At 42.0% G+C, this 20,148-nt stretch overlaps 1 protein-coding gene across 9 annotated transcripts in view; it reads right to left on the bottom strand.

Moving 5' to 3' along the window:
- LOC147105836 (S-adenosylhomocysteine hydrolase-like protein 2) overlaps positions 1 to 20,148 on the bottom strand; it is a 95,911-nt gene that overhangs the window by 44,004 nt on the left and 31,759 nt on the right. Inside the window, exon 1 of one of the 9 annotated variants that reach the window (XM_086010622.1) lies at positions 5 to 183. The exons of the other annotated variants lie outside the window; for them this stretch is intronic. Within the exon in view, the coding sequence (XP_085866748.1) occupies positions 5 to 73 (69 nt within the window). The 5' untranslated portion in view covers positions 74 to 183. Of the gene's footprint in view, positions 1 to 4; positions 184 to 20,148 lie in introns of those variants that run through there. 9 annotated transcript variants of the gene reach the window in all.

The following is a 20,148-nucleotide window of genomic DNA, read 5'->3' as shown; positions in this document are numbered from 1 at the left end:
GTACCTGCTTGGGAATAGGGTTAGAGGTCGCATTGTTCTTCCCTTTGTTGGTTAACGCCTTGCTGTTAAACATTGTTGGTTACACGGCAGCTCAGTCACCTACTGATAATCAGCGCTATCCATACATTTGCACTCTTGTTCTGTCCAGTCCTCGCTCAGCCTCAAGTGCACTTTTCAAACTTACCAACGTTGCTTTTAGGACTTGGATTAGTGCAGCTTTTTAGAAAGTGACCTCCCAGACCAATTAACAATGCTTATCTGCAAAGAATTAATGGGGCAATTGTTTAGCTGTTAAATGGTTTTCAGTCTAAACAACTAATGACATTGTTCCACCAGCATCCATGAAATCTTAATTGGAGGGAAACTTGCAAGATGATCAGCTGCACTGCTAGAACTAGAAATTATTGCTGGTGCAATTTTATTAGCTTTGATCAAATTTATTTTAAAACTGGCAGATACTGTCAAAACATATTTAACAATCAACTAGCTTTAAAAACAGTAATAAAAGGAAGATTTGTGTACCAAGTCATTTCCCTCAAATACTAAAATGACTCATCCAAATTAAATAGCCTTGTAACAATCTTAGGGACTGCAAGCCAAAGGACTACACAGGATTCATCACAGGAAGCCAACAGTCCCAAAAGTGCAAGCACCTTTAAGCAATATTGGAACAATGTTTAAGCAAGTGTGAATTGGAAATTAACAAACTTCAGGGTTAGAACCAGAGTAAAGTTGGTTAAGCAGATCAGTTCTCTCCTTTACTGTTCTCCAAAAAAGAGGATGGGGAAAGAGGGGAAAAAATTATTTTAAGCAACAGTATCCAGGTCTATGAAGGGAATGAGCTTGTATTTGGGGCATTGGTACAGTAATACTCAGACCACAGCCTGGCCACTTCAAGCCAAGCCCAGGACATCTGCAAAAAGATCAAACTTAAGTGAATGAGGTAAAAACTATTTGATTGCAGTACCATTTTCTATCAACAGAGGTCAACAGGGTATTCTGGAACTGAACCTGTGCTAGTGAAGCTATCAACAGAAAAAAAACTAAAGGGAAAAAATGTTAATGTAGCAAGTAGCCCACAAATACAGGAATGCTCTTTCCATTAGAAAACCAAGCCCATCTATTGCAAAACTATTGGAGTAATGCTCATCATCCCAAGACTGGGGATGCAACAATTCTGGTTCTGCTGGCGAGAGGAAGGCAGTGATCAAACTAGGCATTATCCACAGAAGAGGTTCACTATCAGGAGGAGAATTAGATACCCAATCAAGAAGCTAGTTACCAACATTTGTAAAAATAAAAATGATTCAGTGAATATTGGCAATAGATTTGGCCCTCAAAGTATAAGTTCTGCCTTCATACTTAATCAAGGAGTTTAATACTTGGGAAAAATTCCAATTATAAATCAGGCTCTCACCAGCAAAAACAGAGTGAACTGAAAATTGAATCCCACTAATCCCAAGAATACAGTGCAACCTTTGTTAACTAGAGGATTATATTCCTGTAATCACACTGTACTTAAAAAAATATATAATAAATGGCAGGGGCACTGGGAACGCAAGTGAATAAAACCCACAGGCATTATCCCTTCTCTCCTGGAGGTGCAGATTCTTGCAGGGGTGTAGCCCCAAAGGTACCAACAACCTTCTTTCCCCATCTCCGGCCATTCTTCATGTCTGAGTGCAGACAGTGAGTACCAGCAGACTATTCAATGGCAAAGTATCACAGCTGAATCAGACTTCTCCTGACCTGAATTGTTAGAGGTAAAAAAAACAGGGTCCCAGCTAATATTTCTCTCTATATATCCTGGACCTGGAGGTGAATTTTCGCTTCCTAACTGCTGAACCAGCTGATATCAGCAAACTTAGCATAGACCAAGGTCAAACACAGAGTCTTTTTGTCTGTGTACTGTAATACCACGCAGTGCATCCTATACAGACTGAACATGTCGTTTATGTGGGAGGAAACCGAGATTGCGTCCATTAACTCACCTTCCTTCTTTCCCAAAAACTACAGTTGACATCAGACCCCCGCTGTCCAAAAAGCCCAGTGCTGTTTAAAAAAATGGCTATGGATTACAGAAATATATTCTACTCTGGTTAACAAAGGCTGTATTATCGTCTTAGTTTTTGGGATCAATTTTCGGTTCAATGAGTTTTTGCCACTGTTGTGATCAAAGTTGTTTCCAGGTCTTAAAAGTCCTGCTCGTGATCACTATCCAGCAAATCCTGTTAAAAGGGTGCAAATGATTTGCGCAGGATCAAATTCAGTTGTGATTTTCACAGCATTTGAATAATCCAACAGACACCATGGTCTAGCATATGAATCATTAATAGTTACCTGGGCAAGATATCAATGGGCATCTAGTCTCTGTAGAACTACACCCACACAAAGTCAATTATCTTCAGGAGGGGAAGAGGATGAAAGAAAAAAAAACCATAGACTATCTTCAGAAACTAAACTAGCCATAAGAAAACATCCTCATCAAGACTTGCTCCCCTCCCAAGCAAACCCACAACCACTTGGCTCAGAGGGTGAGGACGTAGAAAAGCTCTCTAATCATCAGTTACAGCTGCTCTTTCAGAATAACCACAACTATTATAAATAGAGTTATAATGACTTGCATGCAAGTGAAAGAGAGCCTAGAGCTCACTACCGCTGTTGAGGAAAAAAAGTTAACGTGACATGCACTTGAATATTTTAATTCATATAACTGCTGAGCATTTGATACTCCCCAATGAGAAAAAAATTAATTGAGTACATCTCATCACATGCTGCATATGACTACACAACAGGCAGCAGTAGAAAACTTACTTCAACGCACTTGGGAGGAGGTCTCCCATTAGAATTAGCTACAGTAATAATCATCTTGAGTCAGGAGAGCTAAAAAATCAAACAACATGGACTTGCATAAATGAAAATTGTTGTTGTATAGCGTCTCTCATAGAAAAACACTCCCAAGGTGCTTCATAGAGGCATAAGGGGAAAATGGATTCTATGCCAGAGAGGTGAGTTTTAAAGAGGGTCTTAAAGGAGGAGAGGGAGGTGGGAGGGGATTCCTGAGTGGAGCTTGGGCAGCTGGAGGCACAGCCACCAATGATTTGGTGGGGGGGGGGGGGGGGGGGGGTGGTGATGCAGAGGCACCAGATTCAGAGGAGCAGGAATTGTCGGGCTGGTGAGCAAAGAGATAGATGGGGTCATGAAGGGATTTAAACGTGCTAAGAATTTTAAATTTAAGGTGTTGTGGGGGCCGTGAGCCAATGCTGCGGAGTGAGAACAGGTGTAATGGGTGAGCGGGATAGGATACAGTGGCAGAATTTTAGAAGAGCTGAAGTGTACAGAGGGTGGAGGATGGGAGGCCGGCTAGCGGGACAATGGAACAGTCGAATCGGAAGGTGCCAAAAGCATCGATCATGGTTTCAGCAGCAGATGGGCTGAGGTAAGGGCAGAAACAGACAATGCTATGGAGGAGGGAGTAGGCAGTCTTTATGATGGAGAGGACATGGGACTGAAAGCTCCACTCAGGATCAAATAGGACGCCAAGGCTGCAAACAGTCTGGTCCAGCCTGAGCCAGTGGCCGGGGAGGGGGTAGACTCAGCTGCAAGGGTACTGGGATTGCGGCAGGAGCCAAAGACCTTGGCTTTGGTCTTCCCAATACGTAGCTGGAGGAAACTGCTGTTCAGCCAAAACGGAATGTCAGACAAGCAGTTTGACAGCACAGGACAATGGGAGGGTTGAGAAAGGACACAGAGCTGGACATCATCATCAGAATAAATGTGGAAACTGACCCCATGTCTGTGGATAATGTTGCCAAGGGGGCAGCACACAATTGAGGAAAAGGAGGTTCCACCTTAAACCCAAAGAGAGCCCACTTGTGGGTAAAATCCCACTTACCCCTAAGGAGGACCTAGTTAGTCACCAAGTGCAGATCATCATCCCTCATCAAATCTGCAAATGGTTGGTGGTCTCACACCTAAATGTAAGAGGCAATGCACTATCAAAAATAGTTGCATGCTTTTTAATTATATGGCACAAAGATATACAATTTGCAAAAACTCAGTGCCAATATGTGGCACAAACAGAAAGCAGGTGCCTCACTTCTGCAACACATTTTCTTTTACCCATGGTGTCCAGTTAATGTCTCCCATTTGTGAGGGCAGAAGGCACAATGCAGCTGTTAAGCTTTTTAAGCATATTAATATCCGACAGAAAAACTTCAACCAATACACTTTAATGTTCAACAATTTACTTCTTCTGTAATGTCCTTAATTCATCACATCAAACTGCTCTCATCCTCACAAGTGACAAGACCATAACTGTTTGAACCGAAGCCTATTGCTATATCGTTTAAAATGCTCTCCCAGACACAACCCAAAATCTAGAATTGTACTGCTAGGTGTTTTTCACAGTACAAGTGGATATGGAATGAACATTTCACCACTCCCACTCTTCACAGAAATCCTAGTAACACCACATGGTTTGGTTGTTAACCATTTATTACCCACCAGGTAGGTTATTACAGATTAATTAATTAATTTTACAGAATAAAACTTGTACGGTACAAGACTTTACATCACTCACCCTCCAGTGAGGGACTTCAAAAGCTGCAAAGGTTCCTTCCCAATCCTCCATCTCAGATTTGGCTCAGGTACAGAATTATTAGCACCTTCAACAGTCAAAACTAATCTATCAGGATCCAATTTTGCAAGATTTTTAAAAACAAAATTTCCTTACAAAATGTCAGGCCATTTAAAGCTGGATTCTAGGACTCCGTTAAGTTTACGAGTCTATTTCTAGAACTACAACAGGCAGCTCCAAGAAGATTGGTGCACTTTCAGAGCTACTTAGAAACACACAGAAGTTTAAGCAAGTAACAAAGAAACTTATTCATTACAGAGAAAAGCCAAGTGCTACTTATGATTGGCAATGGTCATTTTACAACAAAAAAGACCTGTCCTCAGCTTACTGAACCAGTATTAACTGGCTCCCTCTAATAGAATTGTATTTACTCTTGTATTTACTCCACACATCGAAACATTATTCAAGTTGCTTTGCAAAAATCAGATAGGCACCAAAAAAAATGTTCCATAAGTTGACACATTTCAAACTCCCTCTTCCTAACCACAAAATATTAAGGATAAATATTTTGAAGCAGTAACTTCTATCAGGCACCTCCTTCTTCCCCACCAAATTGAAGTAGCCATGGTCAGACATCAGTCAAGTTCAGCTAGGTACATACAACAATTCGCAGAAATCACTCAGTAAAACTGGATTTAGTAAAACCTCGGAGTTTTGCCTTGCCCCCAAGTACCATGAACATTGCCTGATACAGCACAGCCTAAGAGAGCATGGCAGGACATTAGATCACTTAACCCATGTCAATGCCACCCTGTAATCACAAACAGACACGCAAGGAACCCCAGACTGACTCCTCTTCCAGGAAAAGAAGCTCACCTGCATTTCTGTAACTGCAATACGAATGGCTCGAAAAAATTACACACAATTAACTCTACAATCAACTTCTGAAAGATGAAGGGGCTGATAAACCAGTAACACTGTACGGTGATATTGTGACATAGCCTTGTATGCCCAATCTGCATACTATTGGGCGACCGCTTTGCAAAACACCTCCGTTCAGTCCGTACGGGTGACCCTGAGCTTCCGGTCGCCTGTCACTTTAATTCACCGCTTCACTCCCACTCTGATCGCTCTGTCCTCGGCCTATTACATTGTTCCAATGTAGCTCAACGTAAGCTCGAGGAACAGCACCTCATCTTTCGATTAGGCAGTTTAAAGCCTTCTGGCCTCAACATTGAGTTCAACAATTTCAGACTATAACTCCTGCCCCCATTTTTCATGCTGTATGATTTTGCCGTTCCCATTTGCAACATTTAATCTTTTCTGTCTCTTACAAAAGCACTGCATGTTCCTTCATCCCGTCCCGTCTCTGCGCCTGCTTAATATCGGTTACATCTCCAGCTTTTTCCAGTTCTGATGAAGGGTCCCAGACCTGAAACGTTAACTCTCTTCCTCTCTCCACGGATGCTGCCTGGCCTGCCGAGTTTTTCCAGCGTTTTCTGTTGTTATTTCTGCATACTATAATCTGGGTCCACAACACAACACAACGGCTGCTCGCGCATCAATGCAAAGTGGTTTTGGGTTCCAAATCAATGCCTGAGTGGCAATATAACTCAGAAGACGACTGAGCACACCAACATCCTGACATGCAAGACCCCCAAACCCCACGAGTTCCCAAAGTGTGAAAACCTGTGCTCTAACAAGTGACTAAGAGTCCAAAAAATAAAATCAGTCAACAGGTACAGGAAAAGTTGCAAAAAGACCACGAAGATATCAGACATCACAATAAATAAAAGAATATGGATAAAGAGAAACGATGAGCTTCGTCAAGGTGGGGGGGGGGGGGGGGGTCAACTCGGAGTTTACTGGTTCGAAGGTGTCTGTCCAGTTGGGTGACATTATAGCACTGGATTTCCATTACTATAAGCGCGCAAGTACTGCTGCGTGCTCAAGCATTTCAATTTAGTCCACTTTGGTTACAGGCACAGTAAGACCACGAGCAGGGACCATCCACACAATACCAAAGATGATCTGCTGTGCTAGTAATTTCAATATAAAAAGAGCAATTATGTTCTATTGCCAGTATGTGTCGACATTTTCATTTTCAGCTATGCACTGCTGTAAAATGAAACAGCCTGTTGATCCATTCTGAATCTGGGTGGAGTGAGCCAACATGTGTACACACCCAATCCCATTCTGCTGCAGTATATGGTATAGTGACTCTGTATGACTGGCTTACTACCACAGTCGTCATCCATCCAGCTGACTAATGAACTTGCATTGTAGAAATGGTTCCAAAAATGGTTGTGTGATCTCTGCTGTAACTCCCGGACAAAAAAATTCTGCTGATATTGTGGAGCAGTTTCTACAGTTTGATGGACCAAACAGCAGTTTTGTACTTCATGCTTTTTGGTCTTATCAAATTCAAATTCAAATGCTTTATTGGCATGAAAGTTTACAGAGAACCATATTGCCAAAGCTTACATAGCAAAAAGGTACAGTTTTCCAACATTCTGTAGGTGTCACTCGATTTGACATTTGTTGGGTACATACAATATTACTTTTAGACAATATTAATTTTAAACAGTCTTTGTACTTCATTTGGTACGTTCAATATTAATTTTAAACAGTCTTAATTTTAAACAGTCCTCAGGTTGTGACATGTTGTTACATATTTGGCCCCAAGGTATGGTCTGTCTCCTTCTCCTAGGACTAATCTCAATTTTGACAGGTCATCCAATTCCTTGAAATCTGGGGTTGTTTGGCTTAGCTTGTTGAATAATATGTTTCTTGATGTGTTGAATTTTTCGCATTTTAGGAGGAAATGCATTTCTGTTTCAACCTCGCCGGCCAGACATTGATCGCATATTCTATTCTCTCTAGGCTGCCAGGATTTCTTGTATCTGCCTTTTTCAATTTCCAGTTGGTGGTCGCTTAGTCTGTACCTGGTGAGGGTCTGTCTCTGTTTTGTGTCTCTGATGGTCGTGAGGTAGTCTGCCAGTTTATATTCTCTTTTTAGGGCCCGGTAACATTCTAATCTGCTTTGGCTTTCGGTTATTTTGTTCCAATGTTCCAGGTAGGTTTCTTTGCATTGTTTAATGATTTGGTTCACTCGGATTGGTGTTTGGACGGCTGTGTTGGTCTGGGGTTGGTCAGGGTCCGGCTGAGTACTTAGTTTCAGTAGCAGCTGACTCAGGGGACTCTTTTCTGGGTTTAGCTCTTGGGTCTGAAATGCTTTGAAATGAAGGGTGTCTGGGGAGCTAGATTTGAGGTGATTTAGGAAGTTTAGTGCTCGTTTTTGGATGTTTATTATCAGTGGGTATCTGCCTAGTTCGGCTCTGCATGCATTTGTTGGCGTTTTTCTTTGGATGCGAAGGATGCTTCGGCAGAATTCTGCATGTAGGGCTTCTATTGTGTGTTTTTCCCATTTGGTGTAGCTTTGGTGATTTAGCGGGCCCCATACTTCACTACCGTACAGTGCAATGGGCAGGATTATGCTGTCAAATATTTTGAGCCAGATTTTGATTGGGATTTGGATGTTGTAGAATTTTCTTTTTATTGCATATAGGGCTCTTCGGGCTTTTTCTTTTAGTGCATTCACTGCTATGTTGAAGCTCCCTGATGCTGTAATAGTTAGACCAAGGTAGGTGTAGCTCATAGTGTGTCCTATAGTGGTATCACGGAGGGTAAACTGGTATTTGTTTTCCTGACATCTGGGCCTTTTTTGAAAAATCATGATGTTGGTTTTTTTTAGATTTACTGTTAGAGCCCAATTTTGGCAGTATTTGTCGAGTAGGTCTAGTTGTTGCTGTAATCCCTGTTCTGTGGGAGACAGCAGGACCAGGTCGTCCGCATAGAACAGGGATTTCACTTCTCCATCCAGGAGACGGAGACCTGGTGACTCGCTTTGCTCCAGCATGTCTGCTAATTCATTTATGTATATGTTGAACAGGGTCGGGCTCAAATTGCAGCCCTGCCGGACGCCTCTTCTCTGGGTGAAGAAATCGGTGCGTTTGTCTCCAATTTTGACCCCGCATTTGTTTTTCAGATACATTGATTTAATAAGGTCATAGACTTTGCCCCCTATTCCACACTGAAGAAGTTTATAATAGAGCCCTTCGTGCCATATAGAGTCAAAGGCTTTCTTGAAGTCGATGAAACAGGCGAATATTTTCCCATTTTTTGTTTGGTGTATATGTTTTTCAATGAGGGTGTGAAGGGTATAGATATGGTCGGCGGTGCGGTGTTTTGGAAGAAAGCCTATTTGGTTTTTTCTGAGGATATTATGTTTGTTAAGAAAATCAAGTAATCTACTATTTAGAATACTGCAGAATAACTTCCCTAGACAACTGTTGACACAGATGCCGCGGTAGTTATTTGGGTCTGATTTGTTTCCACTTTTATATATGGGGGAGATTAGTCCTTGGCACCAGATATCGGGAAAACAGCCTGAACGTAATATGATGTTGAATAATTTGAGTACCGCACCCTGCATTTCCATATTGCTGAACTTGAGCATTTCATTTTTGATCTCCATCTAGAGTGAATCAGGGTATATTATCCTGGCATTTATAAAAGGGCATTCAAACTCTTGATGCAAATTTCACAAAACAGAGGTCCCACAGCTCGCTTCCTGCCTTAATATGCTCTTTCTAAAGCTGAATCTTAGACTCTAAGACATACTTGTCATGTTGTCCACATTCCAAATTAATGAAAATCAACAGGGTTTAGATAATCTTTGCTGAGTAATTACAAACTCTGACGCAACTCAACTTAGAGACAAGAGACACCAATTCTGAAACTTCTTTTCCATACCCAGCCATGAATTACTTCTGGAATTTCCTGTCACCTTCATTGCAAACACTCCTCTTCATACAATACAGCTGGAAGGATTTAAATACTGTAGTTCTTTCCCTTCCTGAAGACATAAACTTCTTGTTAACGTCTACTGTTCTATGGATGCTAGGTGTCCTCTGGTACTTCACGTGGCCATTATTCAGGTGTGAATCTGGAATCTAAGTGTTGGTAAACTATTCAACTGCAACAAGTATCATAGCTACACCCAGTCCTACCCTCACTTAGCCGAGTTCGCTGGTTAGAAATCAGGAGCGGGAACCAGAACTAATTTTTCCACCTCGCTGATCTAAAGTGCTGAGCCAAGTTGCAGTTCTAGCTCCCCGACCGCTGTCTGGCTGAGAGCAGCTAAATCAGTACAGGCTGGGGATGAAACCTTTGACCGGCACCCTTACCCATTAGTATCATTAATACTGGTCCATTAAAACTTTGCAGATGATAGATGGCCAGTGTCAGTTTCCCTTCCTCCGCCAAACAAAACTGGACCACTGCTACGTTGCAGCTGGATTTAAAGAACAGAGAAAAGTCATGCCTGGTGAGTGCATTTGGATGTTACTCTGCCATTGGAGCTAATCAAAACCTTGCGGACCTCATCATAGAACTACCTGTCCCTTTCAGCATCTCACGAGTCTCATTAAACACCTAGCCTATTCAATTCTACCCAAAGGAAAATAAAATTTTCTCGTTCAGTTACAATCCCAAGAGCATACTCGGCAGTCATTGGATTTTATTTAAGTAGCAACTCCCCTACATTCAAACTGCTTTAGAAAGAAAAGAAAGATAATCAATAGACATTGCAGCAAGAGCATCAAACTTCCTATATCTCTTGTTACTTGTCACAAGCTAGCATTGACCAATTCAAATAAACAAAATACAGAATTAAAATATAGTGTTAAAATAGTTTAAAATACCCAAATTTTAATGCAATTTGTTCATTTCAAGTATTTTTGGGGGTGGAACAAAGGAGGAACAGGTGATAAGATTACTGTATTAGATCACACTTTTAGCTTATTTAAATTAGCCCTACAACTCCACCAAATTTATATCCACCTCAATTAATGGTCTTGGCTACAAATACCTGCTCAATGACGTATTGGCCACGCACTGATGGGCCAAAGAAGGAGCGAACCTTCCTCATCCTTCTTACTGCAGACAACTAATGAGATGTACTGTTGAGCTGCGGCGATATCAGGATACTGGAAAAGAATGCAAATACTCCACCTCTTTCCCAATAGGTGCGCCACCTTAATACAAGAGCAACAGTTTAAGTCATGAACTGAACACTGATTAAACAGTGCAGACGCTCTGAAACGTACAATTAAAAAAATTAAATCAGTAGATTTTCTTTCCTATTTGTTCACAAAAGAGCACATCCATATAATGATGGAAGTTAGAAAGAGCACTGAATGTGACTCACCTTTCCAATGAACAGATTATCCCGTAAATGTTTAATCTCCAAAGACCGCATGAAGACACACTTGTGAAAAAGCCTTTAACATTGAACTGACCCCAAAAGACAGTAAATTTGATGACTTCGGACCTGTGCGTCAAGTTGCAACACTGAACCCCAGCTCCAAAGTCTAAACAAGCCATTATTGTATGCTTTACAAAAATAACATTTAAGTTCTGAAACAGTGCTGTAGGTTCATAATTGGAATAGGGATTAAAATGATGAAATTTTGGCATTATAACAATGTTTCAAATAGGCCAACATCACTTAAGATAAACTGTTTACTGTGGATGGCAGGAAAGAAAAATGTGCAACACAAAGTATTTTCTAATGCATCAAGCACACTCAGGTCACTTGATTGTCTTTAATCTCTGAAAACTCTATGCCGCAGTAAGTGCAAGAGTGTGTGTGTGTGGGGAGCCATCGTCCCAGGGTCACTCCATGCAACTCTGGTTTACTGGCAGAGTTCTTGCAGGAGGGCCACTCATAGATGTTATAGGAGAATAGGGAGGTAAAAAGTGTTTTCTTAAATTTTCACACTTGCTTCCCTTGATGGCTCAGTAAGTTTATTCAGTGACTAGCCAAGTCACACAGTCAAAGAATCGCAGGTTATATCCTCCTCTGCGGAGTTAGTTGATTTCAGCTAGAACAGCGATAGGTGTGCTACAATTGGCCTCAGCACCCGTGGATTAGAGGAGGGAACGGGAATGGTGAAGCGGAGCGGGGAAATCAACCAGAGTTGCCACTACTAGTCGCTATACAGTGAACCCCGTTAGAAAGTGCGTACATGTGGACATCAGGTCAGAGCACACCGGGCTCGTTCAACCTGTGGTCACAAAGTCAGTTAACATTCACGGTCAAGGCTCAGATATATGATGGGCACATGGGCGAGGTTCTGGAGGGACCAGGCATCCATGAAACCATATCCTAGCAAAGAATCGACACCTTCAGGAGAGATGGCGGGGAGAGATAAAATGGACAAGAAAAAAACACTTGTTTTTGCAGAATTTTGAAGAAATATTCTTGGGATGTGGGCGTCGCTGCCTAGGCCAGCATTTATTGCCCCTCTCTAGTTGCCTTGAAGGTGGTGGTGGTGGGCCTTCTTGAACCACTGCATTGTGTATGGTGAGGGTACTCCCACAATGCATCTCGTTATTCTTTGTAGCGGTCTGGTACAACGGAGTGGCTTGCTGCCACTTCAGGGGGCAGTTAAGAGTCAACCACGTTAGTGTGGGACTGGAGTCACATATAGGCCCAGACTGGGTATGGATGGCAGTTTTCCTTCCTAAAAAGGACATTAATTAATTTTTATGGCAATCCAACAGCTTCATGGTTATTTTTACGGGTACCAGATTTTTATTTCTAGATTTTTTGAACTGAATTCAAATTCTCAGACTGCCACAGAGGGTTTGAACTCATTCACTGGATTATTAGTCCAGCCCTCTGAATTACTAATCCAGTAACAGAACCACTATACTACCATACCCCATCAACTTCACTATTAAAATTAGCATCTAGTCTGGATCCAGGCAGGAAAACTATGCCTATGTCCATTCGCACTGGCTGATCTTGGCTTGAAACACCAACTCTCGAAGCTATTTGCTTGCAGCAGTGGGACGGTGTCACAGCTCAGGCTCTCTTCCAGGCACACTTTTCATGTTCACAGCTACATGACAGTGCCGATAAATTGACTGAAAGTCTTGTGAATCAAAACCTGCATCAATCACACTGGTGGCATTGCAGCACCTCCTGCTCCCATCACCCAACTACACTAGTCAATAGCAACACATCTGAATCCTTAGATCTGCTGCAGCCGCTGCTTTAGCAATTAAATGAAGGTCGCTCTGATTTGAAGTTTCATGACCTACCTGTTGTCCTCCAAGACTTGCTTGCCCGGCTTACATTTCTGTTCATGCTTCGACCGCCCACTTAGATTTTATCTCCTCTCTCCCAATCCAGCCCTCCAGTACACTTTGCAGCCTCTCCCGGCTACTTCACTGCTCTTTCCAGCCTCTCCATGGTCTTCACATTTTATTATAAAATAAATGCATCCTTCGAAAGGTTATTTTCGATGTATAATGTAATGGTGTCATTGGGGGTCTGCTGCCTCGGAAACCCTTTCTCAGCCTGCAAGCTGGTTTTATCTAACTCGTGGCTTACCCTTTGCACAGTGCTCACCAGTCCCAAGCACTCGATCACTCCCCGGCCAATTTGTCGCCACCTCTTTCAGCTTTAGTACCTTGCCGCTCCTGCTCCCATTTGCAGCTGCTCACACCACTCCCCGACCCATTCCTACTCCACACCGGCAGCTGGAACCTATAACTGGCGAATGGTGCAGGCCTTAACGCCCAGAGAAAAAGGCTGCGATACACAAGTGCTTGCTCAGTCAGAAAGATGGTGGTGCCTTTGCACTCAGACTGGGTGGTTGCTCTTCTCAGTCAGAGAGGCCTCAATTCCTTAAGTCATCTTTTATTTTTTTTGGCTTTAAAACACTTCTGGCGTGAACTCTGGTACTGCCTAAAATTCTTTCCATTTTTAAAGTTGTTAATTTTTTGGCTTGCAGAAATGTTTGAAAATGCTGAAATTGTTAGAAATGCTACAAGTTCTTGCTTTGCTGTATTTGTTGGAAACCTGACATTCTTTACATGGCTGGATGTGTTGTAATCCTGAGATTGGGATCTAAAGGGTTAGTTACATTGCCAGAATTACTGGAAATGGGAGGATTCTTTATATTGCTAGAATTGTTGGGAATTTCAGATTTTTTTTACAACAGTGGATTTGTTGGGAATTGAAGGATTCTTTATATTGTTAGAAATTAAAGAATTCTTAGCATTGTTGGTGTTGGAATTCTTTCCCTTTGGGGAATTGTTGGGAATGAGGTATTAAGAACACAAGAAATAGGAGCAGGAGTAGGCCATTCAGCCCTTCAAGCCTGCTCCGCCATTCAATAAAATCATGGCTGATCTTCTACCTCAACTCCACCATCCCGCACTATCCCCATATCCCTTAATATCAAAAATCTATCGATCTCTGTCTTGAATATACTCAATGACTGAGCATCCACAGCTCTCTGGGGTAGAGATTATATTCCATGTGCCCTGTTCTTGCTCACTCACTTAACCTGTCTATATCCCTTTGCAGCCTCCTCGCACATTACTTTGCCACCTAACTTTACACTCGGTCCACTCATCCAAGTCATTGATATAGATTGTAAATAATTGAGGCTCAAGGACTGGTCCTTGCGGTACCCCACTAGCAACAGCCTGCCAAACCGAAAATGTTAACCAATGCTGAAACAGTGCTTGGGCCTCAACTATTCACAATCTACATCAATGATTTGGATGAGGGGACCAAATGTAATATATCCAAGTTTGCTGATGATACAAAGCTGGTGGGAATGTAAGTTGTGAGGAGGATGCAAGGAGGCTTCAAGGGGATATAGACAGGCTAAGTGAGTGGGCAAGAACGTGGCAAATGGAATATAATGTGGAGAAATGTGAAGTTATCCACTTCGGTAGATAAAATAGAAAAGCAGAGTATTTTTTAAATGGAGAGAGATTGGGAAATATCGGTGTTCAGAGGGACCTGGGTGTCCTTGTACACGAATCACTGAAAGTTAACATGCTGGTACAGCAAGCAAATGGTATGTTGGCCTTTATTACAAGAGGATTTGAGTACAAGAGTAAAGACGTCTTACTGCAATTATATAGGGCCCTGGTGAGACCACACCTGGAGTATTGTGTACAGTTTTGGTCTCCTACCCAAGGAAGGATATACTTGCCATAGAGGGAGTGCAACAAAGGTTCACCAGACTGGTTCCTGGGATGGGGGGATTGTCCTATGAGGAGAGATTGAGTAGACTAGGCCTATATTCTCTAGAGTTTAGAAGAACGAGAGGTGATCTCATTGAAACATACAAAATTCTTACAGGGCTTGACAGGGTAGATGCAGGGAGGGTGTTTCCCCTGGCTGGGGAGTCTAGAACCAGGGGTCACAGTCTCAGAATAAGGGGTCAGCCATTTAGGACTGAGATGAGGAGAAATTTCTTCACTCAGAGGGTGGTGAATCTTTGGATTTCTCTACCCCAGAGGGCTGTGGAGGCTCAGTCGTTGAGTATATTCAAGACAGAGATCGATAGATTTTTGAATATTAAGGGAATCAAAGGATATGGGGATAGTGCAGGGAAGGTGGAGTGGAGGTAGAAAATCAGCCATGATCTTATTGAATGGCAGAGCAGGCTCGAAAGGCCAAATGGCCTACTCCTGCTCCTATTTCTTATATTCTTATGTTCAAACCATGCTAACATATTACCCTCCTCCAATCCCATGGGCCCCAATTGTGTGTGGCACCTTAGCAAATGCTTTTTGAAAATCCAAATACACTACATCCAGTGGTTCCCCCTGCTATAGTTACAACCTCAAAAAGCTCCCAACAGATTTGTCAAAACAAGATTTCCCTTTCATAAATCAGTGTTGACTCTGCCCAATCATATTAGGATTTTGAGTGCCCTGTTACCACTTCCCCAATAATAGATTCTAGCATTTTCCCTACTGATGTCAGGCTAACATGTCTATAGTTCCCCGTTTTCTCTCTCCCTCCTTTCTCGAATAGCGGGGTTACCTTTGCTACCTTCCAATCCACGGGGACCATTCTAGAATCTAGAGAATTCTGGAAGATCAAAACCAATGCATCCACTATCTCTGTGGCCACCTCTTTTAAAACCCTAGGATGTCAGCCATCAAGTACAGGGGATTTGTCGACTTAGTCCTATTAATTTCTCCAGTACAATTTTTTTACTAATACTTATTTCTTTAAGTTCTTCATTCTCGCTAGACCCTTGGTTCCCCACTATTTCCAGAATGTTATTTTTTGGATTCTTTGGAAAGACGGAATTGCAGGGAATTAAAGGGATGTTTCCAGTTGTTTGGAGTACTGACGGTTTTCACACAATTTTGCCATCAGTCAGGCCAGAACAATCAAGGAGCACCATGGTCGAATGTACTGCAATTGCTTATTTCACAATTACAGCTGCTTTAAAATGAGCTTTGAGTGATATGAAATGTACAAGTTATTTTACATTTCAAATAACCTGACCAAAATAACAATTTTGCCACTAGACAGAATCCATTCACATTCATACAATACTTTGCAGATTACAGAAATACTTTGATATTTTTCCAAGGACGACAATTTACTCTTTACAAAAATGTCTAACACCAGCTGACTGGATGTTGGCCAGGAGTGAAATACTGAGTGAGTGAAGAGAAATTAGGTGCTATGGGAAATTTCCCCATTCTAAACTCAGTATGAAGACCTCTTTTGTAAATCATTATTTCGGCTCTTATTATTTTAAAGTTTCACATTGTAATTGGGATGCCAAGCGCAAAACTCACTGTGGGTTCAAACTAGGACGAGAGAAATAGAACATGCTGTAATACAGAGAAAACAGTCAACTGATTTTTAATTCACCACCTCAATCCAGTTTTTCATGCCAGTCTCCCATCATTACCCAATATTCTGCAAGCCATTTTGTAGCACATGGTATTAATTTTTTTTTAATCAGTTAGGAAGGTCTGCAATGAATTTGCTGCTCTCAACCAAGAAGCTACTAATGGCCTCAGCATCCTTATGCTAAGGGGCAGAAGGCAAAATAAAATCTGCCAAGCTTCCCCACTCATCATTATCCCATGACTCCTGTAGAAAATGGACATATATGGACATTGGGCGAAGGTACTATCAAGCTCAATTGTGACACCGCATGGTTGAGTCGTCTGCCAATGTTCACCATCAATCTGCACTAGCAAAGAACGGCAACTTGCACAAGGTACTAGTGCACGTGAAACTACCAACATCAATAAGTGCATTCAGGAGCAGTTGAAGCAATTAAAAAAAGGTATAACATTGGCTTGTTTCCAATCTCAATGATTCAGTGACTCCCTCACAATGACTGTCAGCATTTTGCAGATTTTTGCCCCCATATATCTGTGGGGGTTTATTGGCTCTGAGCTCTTTAAGCCTGTCTAAGACATGCATTCAGACATTAGAAAAGTCATTACATTTAGTTGTACTTCCTACAATCGAGTATCAGCTTGCAACACTCTTGCCTGTGTCAGGATTTTGTGGGTTTGCATTCCAAAGCTCGACATAATCTGGGCTAACACTTAGTGATGTACTGTGACAATGCGGCATTGTCTGAGGTGCCTTCTTTTGGACAAGACATTAAACAGACATCTACTTGTTCAGGTGTATACAAAAAGATCCCATGCATCAATTGAAGAACAGCAGGGCATTCTCGTGTCCGAGCCAACATTTCTCCCTCGAACTCCCTACCAAAAACAAATGAATTTCATCATTCATCTCATAGGCTGTTTGTGCGCTCGTGTTGTGAGCAAACTGGCTGCCACATCTGCTTACATGACAACGGTATTTCAGAGTAATTCATTAGAAGCATTTTGGGAAATCCAATGCAGAAACGTCTGAGGTGCCACATTTTGGTAGAAAGAATGAGGAGAAACAGTACAAGTTAATTGATCCAACTTTACAGGGGGTGCAAGGACAGAGACCTGAGGATGCTTGTGCACAAATCTTGGAAGGTGGCAGGACAGGTTAATAAAGCATATGGGATCCCAGGTTTTATAAATAGAGGCATGGAGTACAAAAGCCAGGAAGTTATGCTAAACTGAAATAAAACACTAGTTCAGCCTGAGCTGGAGTATTGAGTCCAATTTTGGGCAACACATTTCAGGAAGGCTGTGAAGGTTTTGGAGGGGTACAGAAGAGATTTACTAGAATGGTTCCAGGGATGAGGGATTAGTTACGTGGAGAGACTGGAGAAGATGGGGTTGTTCTCCATAGAGTAGAGAAGGCCAAGAGGAGATTTGATATAGGTGTTTAAAATCATGAAGGGTCTAGATAGAGTAAATAAAGAGAAATGGTTTCCAATAACTGAAGGGTCGATAACCAAAGGACAGAGATTTAAGGCGATTGGCAAAAGAACCAGAGGCGACATGAGGAAAAACCCTTTACTCAACGAGCAGTTAGGATTTGGAATGCGCTGCCTGATAGGGCGGTGGATACAGATTCAATAGTAGCCTTCAAAAGGGAATTGGATAAATACTTGAAGGAGAAAAATTGCAGGGATATGGGGAAAGAGCGGGGGAGTGGGACTCACTGCTCTCTCAGGTAGACTTAAAAGATCCCAAGGCGCTATTTCAAAGAACAGGGGTGTTATCCCATGTCCTGGCAAATATTTACCCCACAGTCAACAGATCATACAGATTATCTGGTCATTATCACATTGCTGTTTGTGGGATCCTGCTGTGCACAAATTTCTTGCCGCGCCTCTTACATTACAACAGTGACTACACTTCAAAAGTACTTCATTGGCTGTAAAGCGCTTTGGAGGTTGGGAATGCAAGTCTTTCTTTTCTTTTAACTGGATTGTTCTTCAAAAGCGCCGTACAGACTCGATGGGCCAAATGGCCTCCTTCTGTGCTGTACTATTCTATGATCCCAAAAATGTGATAAATGCAAGTTCTTTCTTTCATCGGTAGCCTGCTAAAATACTTCCATGAAGTAATCAGTTATTGGCCCAGAAATTCGGGTCTCCACGGGTGAGTACGCACAGGGTACTCACCCGTAGGCCCGATGGAAGTGCCGGTTTTCTGCATGCACTGCGCATGCGCGGGAAACCAGCACTTCCGTTCCTCTGAACGAAGAGGTTCAGAGGTCGAACGCGTGCGCGGGGAGGCTGCGCATCAAACTTACGTTTTTTTTTAAACAAGTTTCTCCGGGATCGTAAGCCTGCAGAAGTTAGAAATGTAAAAAGCAGGCGTACAGCCTGCTTTTTACAAGGTAAGTGGTGAATTAATTAAAATTAAAACATTTTTTCCACAGGGTTATTATTTTTTAAATACTTTAAAGCAAGGTAAGTTTATTTTTAGCCCAGTTATAATTTTATATTTTTTTTCCAAAAATTTAAATTATTGTTTAAAATAGTTATTTAATGTAATTTATAGTTTATTTAAAAAATGTGATTAAAAATTTTTTTATTTGAATGTTTAGTGCTATTTTGGGGCCGTAGTATTTATAAGTCTTGACAGCACTTCCTGTCAAGACTTATGAATGGAGCATTCCCTGCTCCGATTGGCTGCCCATGGCCCACGTGATCCCAGGGGACGCATCAAACTAACTGCGCCCCTGGGATACGCAAGCACTGCGCGCCGGCAGCTGGACCAGGCCCCGGATCGGAATTCCACGCGGGCCCTACAGCTCAACAGCCGGCGCGCTAGGTAAGTGCAGATCGGGGGCTTGCACCCGCGGGAAGCCCCCGACCCGAATTGCTGGGCTCAGATTCAGGCCCTGTTTGCAGCTTTAAAGGATCTCAATTCTTTTACAATAACCCTCTAAGCTGTTTGACACTGCAAGTATTTCTTACTATTGCTTATGGCTTCTACTGCTCTGGTCATTTCTACTGCCCTTTATGCTTCGCTGAATGCCTTTTTTTTTTTTAAAACATTTTTTGGAAGTTCCTGTATTCTTCCAATTGGTTTCCCCTCTTTTCTTTAAATGTTTTGTAGAATTTTTTTGAAAAAAAATATTTCTCTTCATATTGCCTTATCAATGCATTCAGTGCCACATTTCTTTTGTTTATGCATTTTAGTCTTCGGTGCATATCCTTCACGCTTAAAGGCAGCAGTGTGCAACAGGTGACCCACAGTCCAAATCCAGCCTGCGAGCCCCAACTCAGCCTGCTGTTCCCTTGTTTCCTTTGCATGCTTAGTAGCATCATGGAGCATTTTCACAAGAATGACTTGGCAGAGTGGCTTAAATATCATGGGCCTAGGAGATTAGAAAAGATTGCTAGGAAGAGCAAAAAGGTGAGTCATATGCAGCCCACTCAATGACTATCATGTGCATCCAGCCCCCTACTCGAAAAGGTTAGACACCCCTGCTTAAAGAAAATCCATGTATTCTCAGCAGGTTTTCTGTAGTACTATATTTTTCCTCCCCTCCAGTCGATTTGTTTAAGCTTTTCCCTCACTTCCTTGAAGTCGGCCCTTTTAATGGGATAAGTCTGTAAACTGGTAATTTTTGGAAGTTTAATTATGAAGCTTTAAGATTTGAATAATAAAAATCAAAAGGATTATACTTTAAAGATCTTAGTACTCTACTATCTACCCCTTGCTGAGACTTATTCCCAAAGCCTTTGCTATTGTCTCTGGCTCATGGTCAGCATAGTACATGCTTTAAGAAACACACCACA

The sequence above is a fragment of the Somniosus microcephalus genome, chromosome 17 (assembly GCF_052327205.1).
Source record: "Somniosus microcephalus isolate GS21.2 chromosome 17, FLI_Smic_1.0, whole genome shotgun sequence".
Taxonomy (NCBI): domain Eukaryota; kingdom Metazoa; phylum Chordata; class Chondrichthyes; order Squaliformes; family Somniosidae; genus Somniosus; species Somniosus microcephalus.
The sequence above is the reverse complement of the archived record's forward strand: the minus strand, read 5'-3'. Positions and strand labels throughout refer to the sequence as shown.